Here is a 22,551-nt window from a genome sequence, read left to right as displayed (position 1 = left end):
CATTCTGAGCTTAGCATGAGAGTGGGGAGGTTCCTGTAAAATTCTAAGTACCTCAGCTTTCTGAAGTTGTTATCGCCCAGCTGCTATCCTAAACCTAAATCTCAGGTTGCTACATCTTGGGAAATCACTTACACAGAGGAAACAAGATAAACCCAAAATGAGATGGACTTTCTTTGGGAGCATGATTCACCTTTTGGTTTTCTCAGAGTTCCTGAGAAAGCCCTGAATTGCCTGAAGGGACTCACAAACCAGCACTCACGCAAGCACCCCTAGTCACAAGGAACCTCCCAGAAACAGGCTCAGAGAGACTCCCGTGCTGCTCCGCCTTCCGTGTCCTCCAGTTAGTATAATTTCTTTTATTCTGATAGATCTTCTCTGTACCAATTAAAAGCCCCTGCTAATAGCCAGAAGTAATCTTTGCCACAGAGTGCCAGCCATAACCGTTTAGCTTCTTATGGTAAGAGGCCTTTTGGGGCCCGGTGAGCTTTAACGGCTTCTCTTTTTAGTTCAGAGCCTCATGTTATGCCAAGAAAGCTTTATTTCCCTGCAGTGTTTATACTGAAGAAGAATGAATGGAAAAACATTGTGCCTAGGTTTCCGGTGCTCGGCCAGAGAGGTGGGCGCCGTCGGACGGCCACCGTGAAATCACAATGAAGAACCAAGACAAAAAGAATGGGCCTGGCAAACACTCCAACCCGAAGAGCAGCCCGGGGTAACGGGAAGCAGGACCGGAGGGAGCCCATGGGCGACCCAGACAGATAGCTCCTGGGGCAGAAGCTGAAGGTTCCACAAGCCAGGCTCCTGGGAAGACGGAGGGGGCTTGAGCTAAAGCAGCTCCTTCTGGGGTCCTCTGTGACATCTCTGAGGAGCTGAGCCGGCAGTTGGAAGACATTCTGAGTACATACTGTGTGGACAACAATCAGGGAGGCCCAGGAGCGGAGGGAGCACAGGGTGAATCCACTGAGCCGGAAGACATAGAGAAGTCCCGGGCCTATGTAGGCAGGAATGGCGAGCCTGAACCAGGTATTCCAGTAGTCAGTGGCGAGAAAGAGACCTCTGAGAGGGAGCCTGGCACAGAAGAGATCCGAGCAAGTGATGAGGTCAGAGACCGAGACCATCGAAGGCCACAAGAAAAGAAGAAAGCCAAGGGTCTAGGGAAGGAGATCACTTTGCTGATGCAGACACTGAACACGCTGAGTACCCCAGAGGAGAAACTGCCTGCTCTGTTCCACAAGTACGCCGAGCTGCTGGAAGAGCACCGGAACTCACAAAAGCAGATGAAGCTCTTGCAGAAGAAGCAGACCCAGCTGGTGCAGGAGAAGGACCATCTGCGTGGTGAGCATAGCAAGGCTGTCCTGGCCCGAAGCAAGCTTGAGAGCCTGTGCCAGGAACTGCAACGACACAACCGGTTCCTAAAGGAAGAAGGTGTGCAGCGAGCCCGTGAGGAGGAGGAGAAGCGCAAAGAGGTGACTTCACACTTCCAGGTGACACTGAATGACATTCAGCTGCAGATGGAACAGCATAATGAGAGAAACTCCAAGCTGCACCAAGAGAATATGGAACTAGCCGAGAGGCTCAAGAAGTTGATTGAGCAGTATGAGCTCGGTGAGGAGCACATCGACAAAGTCTTCAAACACAAGGACCTGCAGCAGCAGCTCGTGGATGCCGAGCTCCATCAGGCCCAGGAGATGCTGAAGGAGGTAGAGGAGCAACACCAGTGGGAGAAAGAGTTTCTCCTGAAGGAAGCAGTGGAGTCCCGAGGATGTGTGAGCTGATGAAACAGCAGGAGACCCACTTAAAGCAGCAGCTCGCCCTGTACACAGAGAAGTTTGAGGGGTTCCAGAACACACTTTCCAAAAGCAGTGAAGTGTTCACCACGTTCAAACAGGAGATGGAAAAGATGACAAAGAAGATCAAGAAGCTAGAGAAAGAAACCACCATGTATCGACCCCGGTGGGAGAGCAGCAATAAGGCTCTGCTGGAGACCGCTGAAGAGAAAACTCTCCGGGACAAAGAGCTGGAAGGCCTGCAGGTGAAAATCTGGCAGCTGGAGAAGCTGTGCCGAGCGCTGCAGACAGAGTGCAATGACCTCAGCAAGAGGGTGCAGGACCTGACTGCTGGGGGACTAGGGCTCCCTCACTGACATTGGCTCTGAGCGGAGGCCGGAGGCTGCCACTGCCTCCAAGGAACAAGGTGTTGCGAGTCCTGGGGCTCAACCATCCAGTTCTACAAGGGCTACAGACGCCCCGGCTGCCCTGGAGTACGGAGTACAGAAACAGCAGGCCAATCAGGGCCCGGAGAGCCCACCTCTGTCACTGCCTAGAGGTCATGGTGCTTGGGCATGCTGGGAAGGGAGCAGCAGCCCAGTCAGGCCTGGTCCATGCCAGGCTTCCACACTGAGCAGCCTAGTGCTGAGGCCTGGGTGTCCTGACCTGGAGGGCATCGGACACTTTGCAATTTTGAATTTTGTGGGTTAGCCTTACATGGCTGGGGCAGGTGTGCAAACCTCATGCAGTTCCATAGTTCACACCTGTAGGTGTGCTGTGGGCCTCACCACGTTTGGGTGTGCAGATGATGTTGGTGACTCTGTAAACTGAGGGGTCTTAGAAGATGTCAGCTATAGCTGACATCACAATAAGCTGGCAGGTCAGATGACTCCAATATTTTCCTGCCCAGCTCTGAGGCTCAGACCCCTCTTGGCCCTTTTCAGAGCTCATGACAAGCGAAAACACCCAGGCCTGAACTCTTCTTCTTTATAAGCAGAAACTTGGGCAGTTTGGGCTCTTGTCACTCCCCTGGAGGTTTCATTGCTTCTCTTAACCTGGGGATGATGTCCCTGGCAGAGTCTGTGGGAACAGAAGTGGAGGGTGTGGCTGTGTGAGAGGGAATCCCGCCTCAGGTCTACTTCCCCTCTGGTAGTGCCAGGTCCAGGCCAGTGTTGCTTCTCAGTTTTCAGTAGCCTTATCATTCACAGGTGCCTCTAGCCTACACAAATAATTGACAGATGTCACCCAAAGGATTCTTTTGGGAGGGTTTTTGTTTGCTTGTTTTGCATAAGAGTTTGTATTAAAGAACTTGGAAGGAAGGAAGAGGGATACTCTAGCAGTGGTCCTCAGGTGCCTGGCCTCCAGTGCCCTACTTGGAACCGCCCTGTCAGGGTCCTTTGCCATGTAGGTGCCAAGGTATCCTGCTTGGGAAGGTGAGGTATTTCAGAGACAGAAAGAGGCTTCCAATGGCTTTGCCACAAGCTTGCCTGTGGGCTTCAGCCTAGGTGACACCCACTGGTTCCCATCACTCCTCCATGCAGCCTTTGCTGGGCCCCAGGTCTGCATGCCCCTTGAATTACGGTCTTTTTTTTTTTTTCCCTGCCCCCTCACCTCCAACTCAGGAGCAGTTTTTGAAGACTACTCACGTGTCATTTCCTAGCACTCTCTTGGCCAAAAAGTTAGTTCTTGGGATCTCACTTCTTCCTGCCTAAGCTGACTGGTAGGTCAAGAACACACATCCCAGGAACCAAAATAGCTGCAGGGACTTGTCTTTACCTTTCCTCCCCACCCCCCTCACTATGTCACTGTCCTCTGCGCAGCCTCGCTGAAGTTCTTGCTGCTCACCTGTCGGGCTGTAGCAGTTTCCACAGCAGCTTTCCGGATAAGTGTCTCCTTTCCATAAGCTAAGTGGACCATACCCTGAGGCTGGATGGAATTTTGCTTCTTACTGTATTTCAACTATTGCATTATCCTGCAAGTTTTTTCATCTTTCATAACTAGCCTCTATGGTCCCACATTCATTAGAAATTGAGCTGGGTGTGTGATCTGTTCCTGTAATACCAGAACTCAGCAGAGCTAGGAAGCAGGACCGACCCCTTGTCGAAAACCAAAAAGTAAAAGGCTGGGAGACAACATCATGTGCTAACAATCATGTGCTTAAATCCAGAAATTACGAATGACCCCTTCCCCATGTCACAGGCTCTACCATTTCAAATACTTAGTACCCCCAGCTGTGGGAGTGTTGAAGCTGCTTTGCCATCTCCAGCTGGGATCTGTTGTCCTGTGGAATTTCTCCCAAGGTCTTATCTCTTGGAAATCATAGTCTTGTTCCAGTAAGGCCTTCCAGCTCATATTCCAGGCTGAGATCTGACCTGTTAACCCATGGGGCTCCTCAGGCCGTAGAGATGTAAGGGTAAGGCATCTTTCTGCCTCCTTGGAAATGGAAGGGCCTTCTGTGGTCCACACATGTCGGCTTGCATCATTTCAGCTACCTCTTAAAGCGTGTGCAGGGTTACAGCTGTTACGTCTCTGTGTGGTGGGCTGGGAGGCTACAATTTGTCAGTAGAACCTTGGCTGTTCGCTCCATCCACTTGTAGGCAGCCAGGACGATACATAGATGGTAATCTCTTCCTTTCTCCCTCCACTGACCAAATCTAAACAGTCACTACAGCTGCTCTGCTTTCCAAAGTCAGCCCAGAGAAGTAGCCTATCTGTGAGAGGGCCACTGCCTTCCTCATGTGGGCAAGTCCCTTGCACGTGACCTCATTTTAGGACCAAGAGCTATGTTGGTTTCTTAGATTGTTAGTTTTTTCTCTAGAGGACCTCAGTGGGTATGGCTTAGAGCCCAGGGCCCTTGGCTATACAAACAATATTTAGGTCCTTGTCCAGGTGAGAGTTTCATGTACGCCATGTCAGCCCCATTCTTTGTCGTCGTTTTCTATGAGGCTTTTGGACCACAGGCAGAGCTTAGGCACTTTCTGTAAGAACGTTGTTTCTGTAAAGATGGTTATTTAATGCTTCCCAATCCCCGTCATGTTAGTCCTACTGAGGGCTGACAAGAGGCCAGTGGAACTGCCCAGGTGTCCACGGTGGGGCTGTGGCCTGCTGAGAGTTGTTCCAGCCCCCCTTCCCACCTTAATAGCATAGGTGGATCACCAGGCATCTGACTGCCCTTGACCAGCCTGGGGTAGGAGGACTGCCTCTGTCCCAATGATTGCTTTCCTTTGCCACCCACACTTGTTCGAAGTTGAGCTGACACCTTTTTCTTTCTTCCCTGTCCCCTTCCCAGTCTACTTTTGGTATTCACAACAGCCAGGGACTTGATACTGAAGTATTTTACACCACATTAACTAGTCTGTTGCCTTAAAAAAAAATTGTGCCTTTCTATTTCTAAATCAGTATAGCTAACTTCTTATTAAACTTTAACAACAAAACATCATGCTTGAAATCGAGTCCTCGGTTCCTGGCGCTGAGCTCTGCCAGCACCACATGGGCCAGGCTTTTCAGCTCTGTTGATTGTCCGTTCCTCATAAACGCTTTCTGGGCTTTATATCAGAGCAGGACAAGAGCCTCAAACCAGCAGGGGCATTCATGTGGTCGTGTTACATGGCCTTTCTCTCCCGTCCTACCTGCAAAATACTATTGTATATACATTAGGAGTTCAGGGCTTTCATGGGAGCTTTTTTCTAAGAAATAGAAGATTAAAGAACCGATGTCTCGAAAGAAAGAGAAATAACATGTCAGTTGTGTTTATTTGTTGGGTCACATGATTTATGCTTTCTTATGTGTAGATGGACCAGAAAAAAGGGGACACGTGACATTGTTTAGATAATCCCCAAAGAAAGTTTTAGTCTCTTCCTCAGGAGACGGGTTGCCTTTCATTGGAACTATAAATGGTTCTGACAGCTTATGGAGGAAACAAAGATTTCTTATGTCTTAAAGTATAAATTCAAGACACACCTAATTGAGTCTCTAGAGAGGTAGAATATTTAGCATTCTAAGGCAGAAAGAAAAAAATAGGATTAAAGAAGAATGTACATAAAAATGGAATTGGGGGTCCTTTCACAAAATTCATGTTCATGAGATGTAAAAACATGATTTTAGCTTACAGCATCTATTTTCAATTCTTAAGATTTATCTATTTATTTTTTATGTATGTGCGTACACTGTAGCTGTCTTCAGACACACCAGAAGAGGGCATTGGATCCCACCACAGATGGTTGTGAGTCACCATGTGGTTACTGGGAATTGAACTCAAGACCTCTGGCAGAGCAGTCAGTGCTCTTAACCACTAATCCATCTCTCCAGCCCTATTTTCAATTCTTTACCTGACATCTTCCAGCTAGCTATTACCTCTCTATACCTTAGTTAAGTATCTAGCCTAGTCTAGGCATGTGATCAAATTAAACAGGAGAGTTGAGCAAAACCCTTAGATCTTCTAATGTGAAAAAGTTAGTAAGGTTCACAAGTAGATACTTTCTTTGAACTACCTTCTATTCCATCCTCCTTCCTTCCTCCCTCCCTCCCTCCCTCCCTCCCTCCTTCCCTCCTTCCCTCCTTTCCTCCCTCCCTTCCTCCCTCTCTTCTTCCCTCTCTTCCTCCCTCCCTCCCTCCCTCCCTCCCTCCCTTCCTTCCTCTCTCCCTTCCTCTCTCCCTCCCTCTCTTCCTCCCTCCCTCCCTTCAAGGTTAGCCTCTGGCCTCTACATGGCCACGCAACATGTGCAAACGTGTCCACACACCTGTATACATCCATGCAGATGTCCACCTATTCACACATGAACATATGCAAACACATTCTTCTCTTCCAGCCTTTAATTTACATGCACAGGTATGTGTACCCACATACACACACACTGGCATCCCCCAACACAAACACACACACACACACACACACCCATACACTTTCTCCTTAATAAGACCGACGGTAATTAACCCTTAGTGAAGTAAAGATATAATGATGTGTCTTCCAGTCACCTGCTGAGGGCCACCCTGTCATCCTCAGCCCAGGGAGCAAGGGAACCACATCCTGTCAGCCTCATATAAGCCCTGGGGTGAAAGGTCTTACAGCTCTGAATCCCTTTCAACACAGAGGATGAAGCAATCTTCACTGTGAGGTACATATTCCTCTTCTTACTGGGGAATTTAAGTCTTTGAAACTCAATGTTTACTTGTTCATCTTATATTCCAGAGCTTTTTCTTTTCTTTCTTTCTTTCTTTCTTTTTTTCTTATTTTTTTTTTTTTTTTTTTTTTGGTTTTTCAAGACAGGGTTTCTCTGTATTGCTCTGGCTGTCCTGGAACTCACTCTGTAGACCAGACTGGCCTTGAACTCAGAAATCCGCCGGCCTCTGCCTCCCAAGTGCTGGGATTAAAGGCGTGCGCCACCACTGCCCGGCTTCTTTCTTTCTTTTTTATACATTTAATATCTAATGTTATTGCTGAGGATTGAATTATTTCCTCTTTAGAGACAGGTTCTTATTAAAAGGGGAGGATTTTAAAGTCATTTTAGAATGACTTCTGGGTGTTATTTTTCGGGCATCATAAAACATTTGAATTCCACTGCTTTTGAATCCAAGTAAAACAGTTCTAAAGATAATTGGGGTTTGTTTCCCTGAGTTAAGGTGTTTTTAAGTGACAGACATAAGACAATAAAAGACCCTTTCAGGGGCATATAATCGGAACAAAAACAAATTTCAAGACTGATGAGAGAATGAAAACCTAACAGGATATCCCACATTTAACACATTCTCTACGGACTTCAGGCTTCCGGATTGGCCCTGGACTAGTCCCCATGTAGCCAGCCAGGTATCATATGTCAGTGTCAAACCTTACTGGCTGATCCTTTCCAAGGGCCTTGAACAAGTCTTCAACAACTCAATCTACAGGAAAGCCAGACTGTGAAGGAGGAGGCAATCTCCTCTGTGTGAATGATATCCCTGTAGCCACTTGTACATATACATTCATCCATTCATTCAAGAAACTCTTGGGGCTGGACCAAGCAGGGCCGGAATGAGAGGGAGAAGGGAAGTGGGGTGGGGAAGAAACTCTTGAGGTCACGTGTCTATTAATGGTTTCATGCAGCAGCAGCTGGCTTGTCCCCTAAGGGGTGGGACCGCAGCTCTAAGCTCTTAAGGCCTGAATCAGAACCACTCGGTAATTAATTGGTTCAGAGAGGAAACTCACACACTACTGCGGGAGAGCATTTCTCTCTCAAGTTGAGCTGCTCTTTCATCTCAACATCCTACCATGAGCCTTCCTTCTTGCTTGGTTCCGACATATCTAGGCTGTGCTGGAGAGACACAGTGGGGAAAGAGAAGTAGGAAAAGGTTTAACAGTCCTGTGAAAGGCCTCTCTCAGCATTTTACTGCTGCTTCTGTGCTAGTGCCCACCAATGGTGAAGAACATTCACCTCACTGAAGGTACACACCCAACTTTCTGACAGTGAGAAAGTGTGTCCACAGTCACCCCACTTTTCGGTTTCTGTGTATATACAAAGACTACATGAAATCTTTGGCATTTCACAAAATAGGCTTTGTATTAGAGTCTGCCCAACTGTACCCTATGTCAATGTTCTCCGCATTTAGGGTAGGCTGGGCCTAGCTATGATGCACCTAGGGAAAGGTGTATTAAGCATATTTGCAGCTTAGTGTAGTCTCAGTTCCCAATGGGTTCATCAGGATGTTGGTCGCCTCAGCGTCTCAACATCAAGCAACATCTCTTAAGATCCTATCCTCCAATTACAATGATAAACGTTGGACAGCAGCATATAAAATCTAGTCGTTTCAAGACAGAAGCTGAGGATAGTCAGACTTCAAAAGGAGATAAACACCCTTGGAGAAATACACATTGCCGAGGTTTGGTCTGTTGCTATGTATTGTAATGCTAAATTCTATACCCAAAGGTCTAGGCCTATGAGTGAGTGACTTCTCACGTTTAAAAGTTTTTGTTGTACAAATCTTGTTCCTTGATTTAAAACTATTGGTTAAATAAAATTGGCTATAGCCAATTACTGAAGGAATTAGAGGTAAGTAGGTTTTGAGTGACCTGGTTGGAGGAGGAGAGACCAGGAGGAGAAGGAGGAAGAAGAAAGGAGGAGAGAGGAAGCCACCATGAGAGGAGATGGACCATGAGCACATGACCAGGAGAAACAGCAAGGATCTGGGAACACCAATGAGGGGTTAGCCAGGCCAGCAGTTAGAAGAGTAGATTGGGGATTAAACCACCCCCCCCCCCAATAATTGTCAAAGCCAAATAAAATAACCATAGTCCGAGTCTCATTTATTTGTAAGCTAGTCTGAGATAAGCTTAAATTGGTTGTATTATAACACATTTATCTGGGCTCTTCTCAGTGCCCATGTGCACGGAGAACACACTCACAGTGAGAAAAGCAGTCTTGCCAGACTTGGAAGTTACAAGTGTTGAAACTCAGTAGAGCTAAAAACCGAATGACAATACCCCCATAAACAGCAGAGAAACCCCATAAAGGAGCCATAGGTATGAGGGTCCCCAGTATGTCTATATGTACTGTCAAACACTTAGTTCAATACTGAGCCACACATACACTGAGCAAAAATTTAAAGGTGAGACGCAACAGTTGGAGACCGGCCCAGGCTAAGTAGAAACTCATCTTCCTACAATTCAGAGGGGCCTCCCCAGTCTGCAGCTGAGGTGCCACACCCAGTGCTAAGGGCTGTACTTGTTTGTGTTGGTCTTGGTAAGATGCGGACTGATCTTCATCAGTGCCTGTTTGAATCAGCCAAGACTTCCTCAAATCTGAAGAGATGGAGTACCTGCCTCATCTTGTTAAGGATATGGATGGCCTCCCCTTTGCAATGCTCACATTACTGATCAGCAAACCTGAGGTAGCAGTTTTCAACCTGTGGGTCATGACACCTCTGGGTCTAAGACTACTGAAAACCACAGATGTTTACATTACAACTCATAACAACATTACAGCCGAGAAGCAGCAATGAGAATAATTTTCTGGTTAGGAGTCACCTCAACATGAGGATCTGTATTAAAGGTCACAGCATCAGGAAGGGTGAGAACCACTCACCTAAGGGGAATGCCTACAGATTGTTTTAAAAAACAAACAGGGGCTGGTGAGATGGCTCAGTGGTTAAGAGCACTGACTGCTCTTCCAGAGGTTCTGAGTTCAAATCCCAGCAACCACATGGTGGCTCACAACCATCTGCAATGATATCTGATGCCCTCTTGTGGGGTGTCTGAAGACAGCTACAGTATACTTACATATAATAAATCAATAAATGAATAGTTAAAAAAAACAAAACATTTAAAAAGACAAACAAAAAACACACAAAACAAAACTCTGAGCAATGAACAGAAATATGAACCTTAGATTCTGTCTAGATATGCATCTTGTCTTCCATTCCCTCCATGAGTGAATATACAGAAATCTTTTATTTTTTTATATTTTAGATTATAATATGATTACTTCATTTCCTCCTTCCCTTTTCTCCCTCCAAACCCTCAGTGTGCCCCTCCTTGCTCTCTATAATTCATAGCCTCTTTTTCCACTGTTGTGATATGTGCACATGTGTATGTGTAGGGATATACTCATTTATTCTTTTTTTTTTTTTTTTTTTTTTCAGAGACAGGGTTTCTATGGCTGTCCTGGAACTCACTCTGTAGACCAGGCTGGCCTCAAACTCAGAAATCCACCTGCCTCTGCCTCCTAAGTGCTGGGATTAAAGGCATGTGCCACCACTGCCTGGCACTTATTTATTCTTAAATACAACTGCTCAGTCTGTATAACATCATTTATATGTTTGTCTTCAGGGCTGACCATCTGGTACTGGATAACCATTGGTGCGTTCTTCCCAGGTAAGACTTTCTCCCACTCAGTATTCCTTAGTTGCCTGTAGTTCTTTGTGTAGGATTGAAGCATCCAGCCATTTTAGCATCTCTGATGATTTTTGTCCTTGTTCAGCTCATTTTCAGGAAGTCATGTTAGTGAGACTCTGTGTGTGTGTAGCTTCTGACATTTCTAGGAAACAGTCTCACAGCGAACTCCCTGATCCTCTGGTTCTTACAATCTTTCTGCCCCCCATTCTTCTGCAATGTTCCCTGAGCCTTAGGTGTGAGAATTGTTTTATAGATGTGTCTGTTGGGACTAGACTCCATAACCTGCATCTTGATTGGTTGTGGTTTTCCGTAATGTCTTCATCTGTTGGAAAGTTATGGAAACCTTCTTAGTAGCAAAGCTGAGTAGAAATGTTGTTTTTTTTTTATGCTGCATGCAAAAGCGATAGGATCTAAAGCGTTATGGGATCCCCCTCAACTTGTCTCAGGTTCTGCCCTGCTTAGTTTTTATAAGGTGCACAGGCATACATGCAGGCAAAACACCCATAGACACAAGACAACACATAAAAACTTTAAAAATTGACAAAAGAGACAAAGTATCAGTAGGAAAATTACAGCTGTTGCTCTTTGTCCTAAGTAAGCAGGATCTTATAATTATTACAAAATTTGAAGCTACACAATTGTCTTCACAATCTTTCTGCAGGAACTACATAATTCTCTAGAATACAAATTACATATGTCCAAGGCCCTAAATGGCAATGACAGCTCACAATAGAGGTAAATACTCTCTCTGTGAGGTATTAAATGAGGGGACTCCACTCCCTGATGAAATGCTACAGATAACCAGGAAAGGAAACATTGTTGGACTTTGTATTCCTGACACAGACAACTCCTAACACCCTATATGGTGACTGTGGAGACTACATCAATCCAACAGCTCCACGTGAACTCTAGAACTTCACTCCTAATTAAGAAATGTCACTCTCCACTCAGGAAAGGTAGAGAAGAAAAGAGGCCCTGAGATACAGCTCAGTGGTAGTGCAATTATCAAGGATGCATAAGGACTGGGTTCAATTTCTAGTATTATAACACATGCACAAACAGACACACACAGATACACAGACAAACACACAAAGACATAGACACCCCCACCCTACATGGTATTGATGTTTCACAAGCTATAAAGCATTTCTTAAATATTTAAAAAAATGTTGAAAATGGCATACAGAATATAGGAGGCCATGTGTCCCCTGCACAGCTGAGACTATTGTCTATCTGTATCATTACTGAGAAAATTTGCTGACTTGAGGTCTAATCTAGCCAAGGTCTTAATTTGCTTTGGTGCGATGTGTTGCCATTGGTGTTAATGGCTACAGCATTGCCTCCTCATCTTTCACAGATTTCCCCCAGAACATCATTTATAAAATGCTTTGTATTAGAAATAACTCCATTAACAACTGTATTTTGTCACATGCAGATTTAGCTACTGTCAGAACCTAATCGAATGAGATGTTTATGTCCAGTTTCTCAAAGCCACCTTTCCAAAAGAGACTTCATTCAAACCTTTATGCCACTTCCAACTCAAGTGACAGGCCCACTAGAAACCAGTGTGTTAAACTGCAAAAAGAAGCTCACATTCTTCCTGTTCCTTATGCATTTCCTCAGGCTCCCTCGCACGGCTACACGGAGAGTCTCCTTTACAGCTTTGAGTGTAAGCTTAGATGCATAGGTGCTTTGGATGAAAGGGCATGGAGAACACATCTCAGGTTGAGGGGTAGCATAAAACATGTGATATGGACTACAATGGGGGACCGGAGTGAAAAAGTTTCAGTGGGGATGGGATAGGGGAGGAGAGGGGTGTTAGGCTAATTACATCTAGGAATGTATTTTTTTCTTCCTTTTGGAAACCCACAACTTTGTAAATTTATTTTAAAATGCAGCTTTTAAGAAAGGAAATCCAACCCAGATACACTACATGGATAGAGAATGCTTCCCCAAAAGGACACGTTATCAAATGAAATACCAGTGCAGGCTATGGGACACCTTCCTAGGAATTATTGCTCCCACCAAACAGCAGATGTTGCCATTGCTCATGGTTGCCCACCAGCACTTGATGGTAAGACCCTATTGCAGAAGACAAAATACACTTTGGTTTCAGGGCATAGAGGAAACAAAGCTGAAATTGACCTAAAAACTCTCGGCTGGCTGGGTTTCATAGGGCTACGTGTAATACAGGCCACCGGGGCAAAAAGTACCTAGCAGCAAATTCTGAATGATGTAAAACCAACTTCAAGAAAAATGTGACTGCTAGCAAAAATAGTGGCACAAAGGTTATGGAGGTAACCAACTATTTTCCAGTTGGAATGAGGCCTGTTCCATAAGAGGGAATTCAGTCAGTACTATGAACCTGGCCCGCAGCATGGAAGGACATAGACCCTGAGTGGGCAGGCAAAAGGGGAGCTCTAGCACTGTTGTTTGGTAAATGTCAACTGTCAATCTAAATACATGTTTGCCCATGGACTAGTACTGCTTTCACTCAGCCAGAGAAGCTGCTTCTGCAGTGGGTGGCAGCTAATGCAGACTCACAACTGGTCAGAGAGTGAGGATGGGTTACTGCTGAACGCTTGGCCCAAAATGGGACAACTCAATTCACCCAAGGCTTGAGGAGTGCTGCAGATGGGGTGCAAAACGAAGTGAGAGGAACAACGGGAACAATGTTGTGAAATGTTGCCTTGGCAATACTACTTGGAGGCAGTGGGTTGAGAGGGAGGGTTCATGAAGGCCAAAGGGGGATGCTGAGGCTACCTGGGGAGAGCAGAGGTGAGAGTAAATATAATCAAGATACAGCATTCGAATGTAAACTGCCAAAGAACAAAGTGTGTGTGTGTGTGTGTGTGTATGTGTGTGTGTGTGACACAAGCAGAAGACTGAAATCTGTTTGCATGTAGGAGGCTATTCTTTCCTGCTGCCTGTGGGCATCTTTGGACCAGCATCAATGAATGAGCATTAGTCCACAAGGATTTGAGGTGGTTGGCAGAGGAGCACATGAGTAAGCATGGTCAGGACAGTACTTACAGCACAGTAGTGGTGAGCAGACAGCATTTTTTAATAGAAAGTCTCAAGTACATCACAAGAACCATACGCTAAAGACTATGTTTTCACTCTAAAATTAGAAAATGTAGGTTTTTCTATGACTGGGGCTGGGGGAAGCTACTAATATGTCTAAATAAAAAAAAGTTTTGAACTATAATAAGTTCTGTTAAAAATCCTTTATAAGCAAAAAAGGTTTGGAAAAGCAGACAGTGAGGAGGGTAACATTTAAGCAAAGCAACTGTCAGGTAGGTCTGGCCGCTTGCCTTCCCTCTACCCAGATTTGTCCATGAGTACCAAAAACCAAACCAAGATCCACAAAACAGCACGCTTCCTTCCACTGGTTTAAATGAAGCTATTTTAAGTAGAAACTTTATTTAAGTGCCCCAGCAAAGAAAACAGGTCCTCACATGAAACTCAAACCATTTCGGTAACCAAATACCTGAGGACAGTCTGAGGGGCTGCGACTGAAGAGGAAATGCATGTGGAAGGCTCACAGGCTTTTTTTTTTTTTTCCTTTTTGCACAGGTTTCTAACTTCAGCAGAAATCCCCAGACCCTGGGCCCTACTAGAGGTAAAAGGAATTCTAAATTGCTCTCCAGTAATTCTCAGCTTTGAGTATACAGTGAAGCTGCCTAAAAAAAGATCTTTTTTTTTACTTTGAATACCACTGCCTGGACCTCCCCCAAGGCCAATTAACCCAGACTTCCTGGTACGTAGCCCAGGATTGGTAGTCTCTCAAGCTGCTAAGGTTCCACTGTGGAGCAGGGCTGATAACCTAATAACCTTTAAAATCCTCAGAAAGGCCAACGGTGACTGAAACTACCATGTGTGAGCTTTAGTGCTGACAGAAGAGAATATTTTAGGGAGGTAATATTTGTTTGAGAATAAATGCACACAAATATACTTGGAAAGCCCACCCCCATTCCATCTCCAGTTCCTTCCCCAGCCCACCAACCGGTCTCTCCCACATTCATGTGTTTTTTGCTGTTTTAAACCCGCTGTGTCCACTCAGTGTTGCTGCTGTATGTGCATGAGTGCAGGGCCCTCTACTGCAGTACAGGAGCCTTTCAGGGACTGCTTCCTTGAAGATGCTCCCTCTCCCAGAGTCATCAACTGCCAAGAGCTCCACAGCTATGGCAGGGCGTTGTGCCCACCTCGCCCCTCCATGCCCGGGTTGTCTGGCTTGCCCTGTCACTCACCTTGCATATGCAGTAGCCAGAGCTACTGTAAATTCCTACTTGCAACTGCCTTGTTGTGTCTGGAAAACCCCATTTTGCTTTAGCCATCCACTGCCTCTGGCTCTTGAAATCTTTCTACCCTGTTCTGTGATGACCCAAGCTTTTGGAGCGGGGTGGGGAGAAGGAGGAGGAAGAGGAGGAGGAAGTGACATGATATGGGTGTTACGAAGATAATTTTTTTGCTAATATCAGGTTGTCCTTCTAGTGTGTTCACTCTAACGCATGATGATGAAGTCCTTCAAGATACAAGGGATACCATTTACTGCACACTTACCTGGAACCAACCCCTAGTGGGCAATGCCCACCTCATCCAACCCCCAACACTTACCACCCTGACAAACACTATCACTCATCTTCATTATTCTTCAAAAATAATTATTAAATGCATTTATTCAAGGCAGCTGAGAAGGGGCTCATTTCCCAGCACAGAGCCAGCAAGTATGGGAACTAGAATTGCACCTAATTGTAAAGCTACGCCTTTTCACTTTCTGTTAATTATATATGGACGTTCTGAGAGATGCTAGTAACATGTTTCACAAGCTTGAAAGCTATAAAGTATACAGCGCACACATACGGCACACATGGAATCAACTTGATTCATCACCTTCTCTGTCGTGAGTGAGTAAAGTACCCCTGACTGTGGGCATCCTTGACTCTTACTCTTTAGCCCTGGAGAAAAAAATTAGCAGCTTTTTTCTTATTCCAAAAGGATTTACAGTGGTTGCTGAGGAGTGAGTCTGGGTAAACCTGGTCAGGAGCAGACACCATTTTTAAAAGAAATGTTCAAGTATATCATAAGGACAGTAAGTTAAAACCTGTATTTTTACTCTAAATTCAGAAAAGATAGTTTCCTCTTTTGAGGAATTCTGTATCAATGTGTACACACTTTAAAATTATTTTTTTTAAATATACTTATTTATTATTTTATATGAATACACTGTAGCTCTCTTCAGACACACCAGAAGAGGGCATCAGATCCCATTAGAGATGGCTGTGAGCCACCATATGGTCGCTGGGAATTGAACTCAGAACCTCTGGAAGTGCAGTCAGTGCTCTTAACTGCTGAGCCATCTCTCCAGCCCCTAAAATTCTTTTTAAACTACACAATGTAATACACAAACGTGTCATGATTTCATCAAGGCCCTGTGGACAGATCTGAATTACTCTTGATTACTGTCGTTACAGAAATGTTAGAATGTATAGCCCATAAATTCTCAGGTTAAAGCTATGCCCTTTTCACTGTTCCATTACCCTAGGCTTCTAAGAAACTCACAGCCAGACTCAGTTTAAGTTACACCTACTTTATTCAAAAGCCTTACTAAATATTCAAAGGACACTTTCATCTTAATATTAGAAATGTTTAAAAATATGTTCAAAGACCAAAGTGTACAGACATGGGCTGCAGGCAGAGTGACACGTCTTCATGAACCTTGTGCTGCCTCTCCTCCTCAGAAGGTGTCCGTCCCTGAAGATTCCGCGACGCCATGCATGGAGCTGGTGCTCAGGGACTGAGAGCAGTCCTCAAGGTTCACAGAGGGCAGAGTCACAGACATCCTAGCGGGCGACACGTGTGCAATTAGGAGCGGATCTGCCGAGCCACCTGCACAAAGGAGAAAGGCATTCAGACAATGGCTGACAACATATGTGCTCTTCTCTTTCCACACAGTATGGGAGAGCCTGAAAATAAGGATCACATACAAGGAAATGTCTTTTCTCAAGTTGCTTGGAATTTCCCTTTACCATGGATCTCTTGAAGGCAACATTTTACAGAAGAACAGGCAGTAAAAATTAAGGTACACAAGACTGGGATTTTCTCCCACTGAAGGGGGCGAGCTGAGAAGAAGAAAAGGGTCAGCAGGAATAGAAGAGAGATTAAAGGGTGATGGGGGAATTGTCATAGCTGTGTATGAAACCATCAAAACGGTTACTATAAAACTGCAGTACCGACGCTCAGGCAGACTGCTAGTGTAAGCCTAGTCTCTGCTCTCGTCACCTGGGGTGAATCACCGGTTACCACTCCAAAGTTCAGTGTTCTCGTGTTAAATAGAACAGAACCCACCCTGCAGAGCACATGGAAAGTGACCTCACAGCGGGGCTCAGCACTGTCATCATTCAAACCACAAACCCCACTGCAGTGAGTGCTCAGAGACAGAGCCACTGTCTCCATGAAAGACCCTGACGTCACGACCACCGCGTGGAAGCCACTGGAAGCCACAGCTGCAGTGGGAGTGTGCTACTGATCACAGGATGACTTCTAAAAGGGAGGGTGAGGAGGTCGGAAGCACCTGAAACCAGGATCCTGGCACTGGCCTCTAACCCCCAAAGAGAAAAGCTGAAGGAGGATGGTGAAGTGAAGTAGCCTGTTTAAAAAATAAAATGAAAACATTCCAAACTCAAGTCCAACTTCGTCAAAGCACTTTGCTTTTCATTTTCCTTCTACTAAATGGACACTCAGCTTGAGATACATCTGTTAACAACTGCCCACTGATGCGTGCCTAACAGCAAGCAGTACATTATTAGTTAACATATTGATACAACATTGTCTAAGAAAAAATGTTGAAGTGGTCATTCAAATAGTATTGATATTTGACATAGAAAACATTTATTATGTACAAGGGAATTTTCTTCCTTCTTTACACTTAATTAAATATGGGAAAAACATTCTACTCCACGCATTGTACACAGTATTAGACCTATAGGGATAGGATGAAAATCAAAATAAACACTGAAAAGCACATCTAAAGATATTTATAGGATATAATTACTGTTAGAATATACCAATGTTTTACAAAGCTATGATCTAGAGTACACAAAATAACCAAGAGAAGCATCCAATAAAGAAACATCCAGTAGTACAGTTTAATTTATAATAAAGTTTACAAATTAGCAGAGGACTGACTGGAATCTATAGCTGATAGATGTTCCACCCAAATACTCCATTCCCAATACTCAGCTATCCCAAAGAACAATGTTGCCACATAGTTATCTAATTGAACAAAACTGCTTTATATAATCTATATGCATAAATTCACATATTAAATTAAATTGTTCAATATGACCTTTTTTATTCTGAATAGCAAGTGACACGAAAAATTATGTAATTTCTTATAGTTGTTGCCTCATACTTAAATACTAACTAAAAAAAATGGAAAGACCTTTCTCCCATCTCTTATCTAATAGTGATTCTATTAGTGGGACAAGTCAGATGATCAAGACCGATGTTGAATGGACTTTTCAAAAGTAAGTGCTGCGTAAACAGCTGTATGAAGCTGCTGTGCGTCCAGAGCTAAGACAGTGCAGAGCTGATACAAGGATCAGAGGTAACGCCCATTCTCAGGATGTTCCTACAGATGGGGGATGCAGTTAATCAACGTAGAAGGAGCAGTTGAGCTGGGACTTAAAAGATGTTGGGAAGGTGATGACAGAAAGGAGAAGGCCAGAACACATTTAGGTTTGTGTGCAGGGAACACTGTGTTCTGGTGCCAAATACAGGCTGGTCTGAAAGGATGGTGAGCTCTGAAACGCTGAAGAAGGCAGGCCCAGCCCCTGTATAAAGAAATGGAGAACTCACAAAACATTTCAAAGAAAATACTAATGTGAGCAAATGCATTTTGAAAAGATATACATAACAACAAGCAGAGGGGTCTGTGGCAACGGACAGAGTCAGGACACTCTGGAGGGAGCCTGGCACTGAGTGTGGTGCTCAAACGGCAGGTCTGATCAAACAAGTGGACAGGAATGAGAGGCCTATGGAAGTGCATAGAGATCAAAGATACTGGACTCAGTATACCCTTGATCAATACAGATGCCCACAAAACACGTGAATGGACTTTCCAGAAGGCAACTGGAATCTAAGCTTCTAAGACTGTAGAGTAGTTCTAAAGACACAGAACGAGCAGTCAGCCACAGACACATTAGTGCAATGGGCTGCAATCTCTCAGAGGGCTAAATGAAACGAGAACATAGTGGGGAGATGTAGGAAGTGCTAAGAAGCGGGAATAGAGAGAAAGTCATAGGAAAGTATTCAGGAGGAGACGTCAAAATTAAGTTGAGCATAATTTGTCTAACTCAAATTTGGTAGAGCTGACTTGCAACTGTCTTTAATTACAATGAAAGGGAACTGGAGGTATTTCATGTTAGCGATGTGTTGTGGCAGTGGCAGCTAAGGAGAGGGACACTTCAAGCACTAGGCCCTTTCTTTTTTAAAACCACAGCACACGTGTGAAGGTCAGAGGACAGCTCTGTGGAGCTGGTTCTCTCCCTTTACCTTTATGTGGGTTTGGGGGGATGAGACTTAGGTCACCAGGCTTGCACATCTCATGAGTCCCAAGTCCCTTTAGGATAGGTCATGGTTAAGGACCAAAAGAGGTCAGCTTAGGAATGAGCCGACACAGACTGTGCCCTGAAGGCTTTCTGTTCAGAGAGGAGTAAAGGGAAGGAAAGATAATGGATAGTGGAACAGAAAAAAGCTGGGTTCTCCCCCTTCCTTCCCTCCCCCCTCCCTCCCCCCCCCCTCCCTCCCCCCCCCCTCCCTCCCTCTCTCCCTCCCTCCCTCCCTCTCTTTCTCTGGCCTCCCACAAGCACCAAGTGAGCATCTTCTGTGTGCTAGGCATTGCTCTAGGCTCTGCAGAATACAACAGTTCCAGCCTTCCTGAGCTCACAAACTGGATGTATGACAGGACTGACAGGCAAATAAGGAAGGAAGAGCACAATGCATTAAAACTTCTAAAGAAATGCAGGGAAAAGGCAGGAGAGACAGAGGAAGAGACTGAGGTTAGCCGCATACATTTTCTGAACCCCCCCCCCCCAGCTGTGAGACGGCCTCAAAGGGTTTGGTGAGTATTAGGCAGTGTCATCTGAAGTATTCTATATGCTACTGGAACACAGAAATGTCACTCAAATAAGTCAGCTTTTACTCCTAGGTACTGAGCAGGAGCCATCCTACCAGGTATCAGCCCATGGGGAGGGCTACAAAAGGCACTGTTCTTTAAGGAGAATGAGAGGTGACATTGGAAACTAGTAAGAAAACAAAGGAGAGCCAGGCGGTGGTGGCACACGCCTTTAATCCCAGCACTTGGGAGGCAGAGGCAGGCGGATTTTTGAATTCGAGGCCAGCCTGGTCTACAGAGTGAGTTCCAGGACAGCCAGGGCTATACAGAGAAACCCTTTCTTGAAAAACCAAAAGAGAGAGGGAGAGAGAGAGAGAGAGAGAGAGAGAGAGGGAGGGGGGGGGGGGGGGGGGGGGGGGGGGAGGGAGGAGGACACAAAGGAGAGCTGGATGATGTAGCTTAGTTTGGAGTACTTGTCTAGCACACACAGCCTTGGGTTTCATCTCCAGCATACGTAAGCCACATGTGCTGCTGAACTTGAAACAGTTGTACTCAGGAAGTGGAAGTAGTAGGGTTGGAGTTAGCCTAGGCTAATGAGACCCTCAACCTGGGCTAGAGAGGTCCTCAGCCTGGCTACATATGACCTTGTAAGGCCTCTAAACTGGTATACCATGATTTTAAATAAAAATTATACCAATAAAATGTTCCATTTTATATAATGCTATTTGTTAATGTACACTCTGGGAAGATTTTTTTGAAAGTTCATGAAAGTTTTTAAATAATCACAGCTTTAGAACTTTAAAAGAATTTTTTTTAAGATGGGATATTTTAAAAAGTACCACTTAATTACTGTTAACAGACAAAAAGGCTAACACATTCACACCCAGTTACAGCTGTCACAGAGTAAAAGGAAAAAAAAAAACCATAAAGAACAAAATATCTTAATAAATCACCATTAGAGCAATATAAATTTTTCTACCTATATTAAATGTAGCTTGATGCTTTAAAGTTTAACTTTAGAATTTCCAGTTGTGTCATTACGCTATGATGTCATTGTTTCAACAGCTGGTTTTGGGTCTGAAAACAAGATGACTCCTTGATCCCTGGGGTTTGCAGTGTGTCATTAGGCCTGGCACGCACTTAAGTTGGAGATGCCAGAGTCAGACCCTAGATTTGACACTTCCAGAGGCATAACTTAATATACTTTTAAAACATTCAGAATACCAAAATTTTGCTTTAAAATACTGAAAATTCATATTTTCCACTCTCTGCTGCTGGGCTTATAAGAACAAGGATTACAAAAACTAAAAGCAATTCATATGAAGTAAATCAACGCTTTTTTTTTTTCTCCAGACAGAGTCTTTCAATGTAACTCTGGCTGTCCTGGAACTCACTCTGTAGAGCAGGCTGACCTCAGACTCACAGAGATCCACCCTCCCAAGTGCTGGGATTAAAGGTGTACACCATCTCACCTAACTCAGTACAGAATCTTTAATGCTCATTTAGATATATGTGTATTTATTACATGTATTTTAGAAATATTAATAATTAAGCATCTTACAAGTCTTCTGGGGTTAGAGGATCTGGGGTTGTAGATTATGAGTCTAAATCTTAAAGCCTGGCGACCAATTCTTAGATCTCTTACTTGTAAGCTAAGAGGTCCCCAAGTGGAGGAGCATGGCCTTTCACAACAGCTGAGACAGAAAGAGGAACCTTTTCTGGCAAAGAGGAACCAGTTCCAGAGACAGCCACAGGATCAGAATGCCTCATCCTGATATGTGTACTTGGCTCGAGACACATGTATAAATTACAGTGTTCTACAAGATGACTATGCAGTGGTAAGATAGTTTACTGTCTCTATTTGGCCTTTTTTTTACATGTCAGTAAAGAGCAGTTTCTTATAAACTGTAGAGTTAAAGAAAAAGATTAAAAGAACCAAATATAATCTTTAATCCAGGTCCACAGAATGTCCTAATTAGCCCAGGGGAATGAATACCATAACACTGTAAAAATTATTTCACCTATGTAGAGTTTGGGAAAGAGACAGGTAGTCATAGCTATTTATGGGTCTATGGGTCAAAGGGACTATGACTACTATATTAAAAGATTATTTTCTTAATTCTCTGAACATTTAATATATTTTGACCATACTCAACCTCAAGTTCCCCCCAGATCATCCCTACCTCACCACATCCCCAACTGCATGTTTTTCTTTTTTCATTTTATTTTATTCCTTAAAACCATACGTAAGCAGTACCCTAACCCCGAAAGTAAAACTCACCCTCTGTGCTTTTCCCAACAGCAGTGGTAAAATGTTAGCAACGTCTTTCCTTGTCAATACTGGATGAAACTTGACTGTGCCACTTACCAAGCTGTATTGTAATTAATTCTTTATGTATCTGTAATTTCCAATGAACTACATCTTCCTCAAGAGCATGAGCAGGGACTGAGTCTTTGTCTTCTGAGTGACCAGCATAGTAAGTTCACAAGATGTTTTGCTTTTTGTTTTTTGAAACATAGCCCTGTCTGTCCTGAGACTCACTATGTATATCAGGTTGGCCTTGAACTCACAGAGATTCACCTGCCTCTGCCTCCCCAGTGCTAGGACTAAAGGCATGCCCAGCCCAACTAGCTTGTGTGTCTGCTATGCTGTTAAGCATGTGCTCCCAGGGACGGCTTCGTTTGCCTGTTTTCTACAAAGTTCTAGCTTGATCCTAGCCATACAGGGGCTCTTGAAGTCAAGTAGACTAAAAACCAACCAACCAACCAACCAACCAACCAACCAACCAACCAACCAACCAACC

General features: G+C 44.5%; 1 protein-coding gene and 1 pseudogene across 5 annotated transcripts in view; one reads left to right on the top strand and one right to left on the bottom strand.

The window, feature by feature from the left end:
* Positions 1-650: 650 nt before the first annotated feature.
* Positions 651-2,323, top strand: LOC114640392 (annotated as a pseudogene).
* A 13,880-nt stretch (positions 2,324-16,203) lies between these two features.
* The window catches only part of Kiaa0586 (KIAA0586 ortholog), a 100,284-nt gene continuing 93,936 nt past the window's right edge, over positions 16,204-22,551 (bottom strand). For all 5 annotated transcript variants that reach the window (XM_028789298.1, XM_028789286.1, XM_028789294.1 and 2 more), the window contains one exon: positions 16,204-16,518. In XM_028789298.1, the coding sequence (XP_028645131.1) occupies positions 16,367-16,518 (152 nt within the window). In that variant the 3' untranslated portion in view covers positions 16,204-16,366. The remainder of the gene's footprint in view (positions 16,519-22,551) is intronic.

The sequence above is a fragment of the Grammomys surdaster genome, unplaced genomic scaffold, assembly GCF_004785775.1.
Source record: "Grammomys surdaster isolate TR1022 unplaced genomic scaffold, NIH_TR_1.0 127, whole genome shotgun sequence".
Taxonomy (NCBI): Eukaryota; Metazoa; Chordata; class Mammalia; order Rodentia; family Muridae; genus Grammomys; species Grammomys surdaster.
The sequence above is the reverse complement of the archived record's forward strand: the minus strand, read 5'-3'. Positions and strand labels throughout refer to the sequence as shown.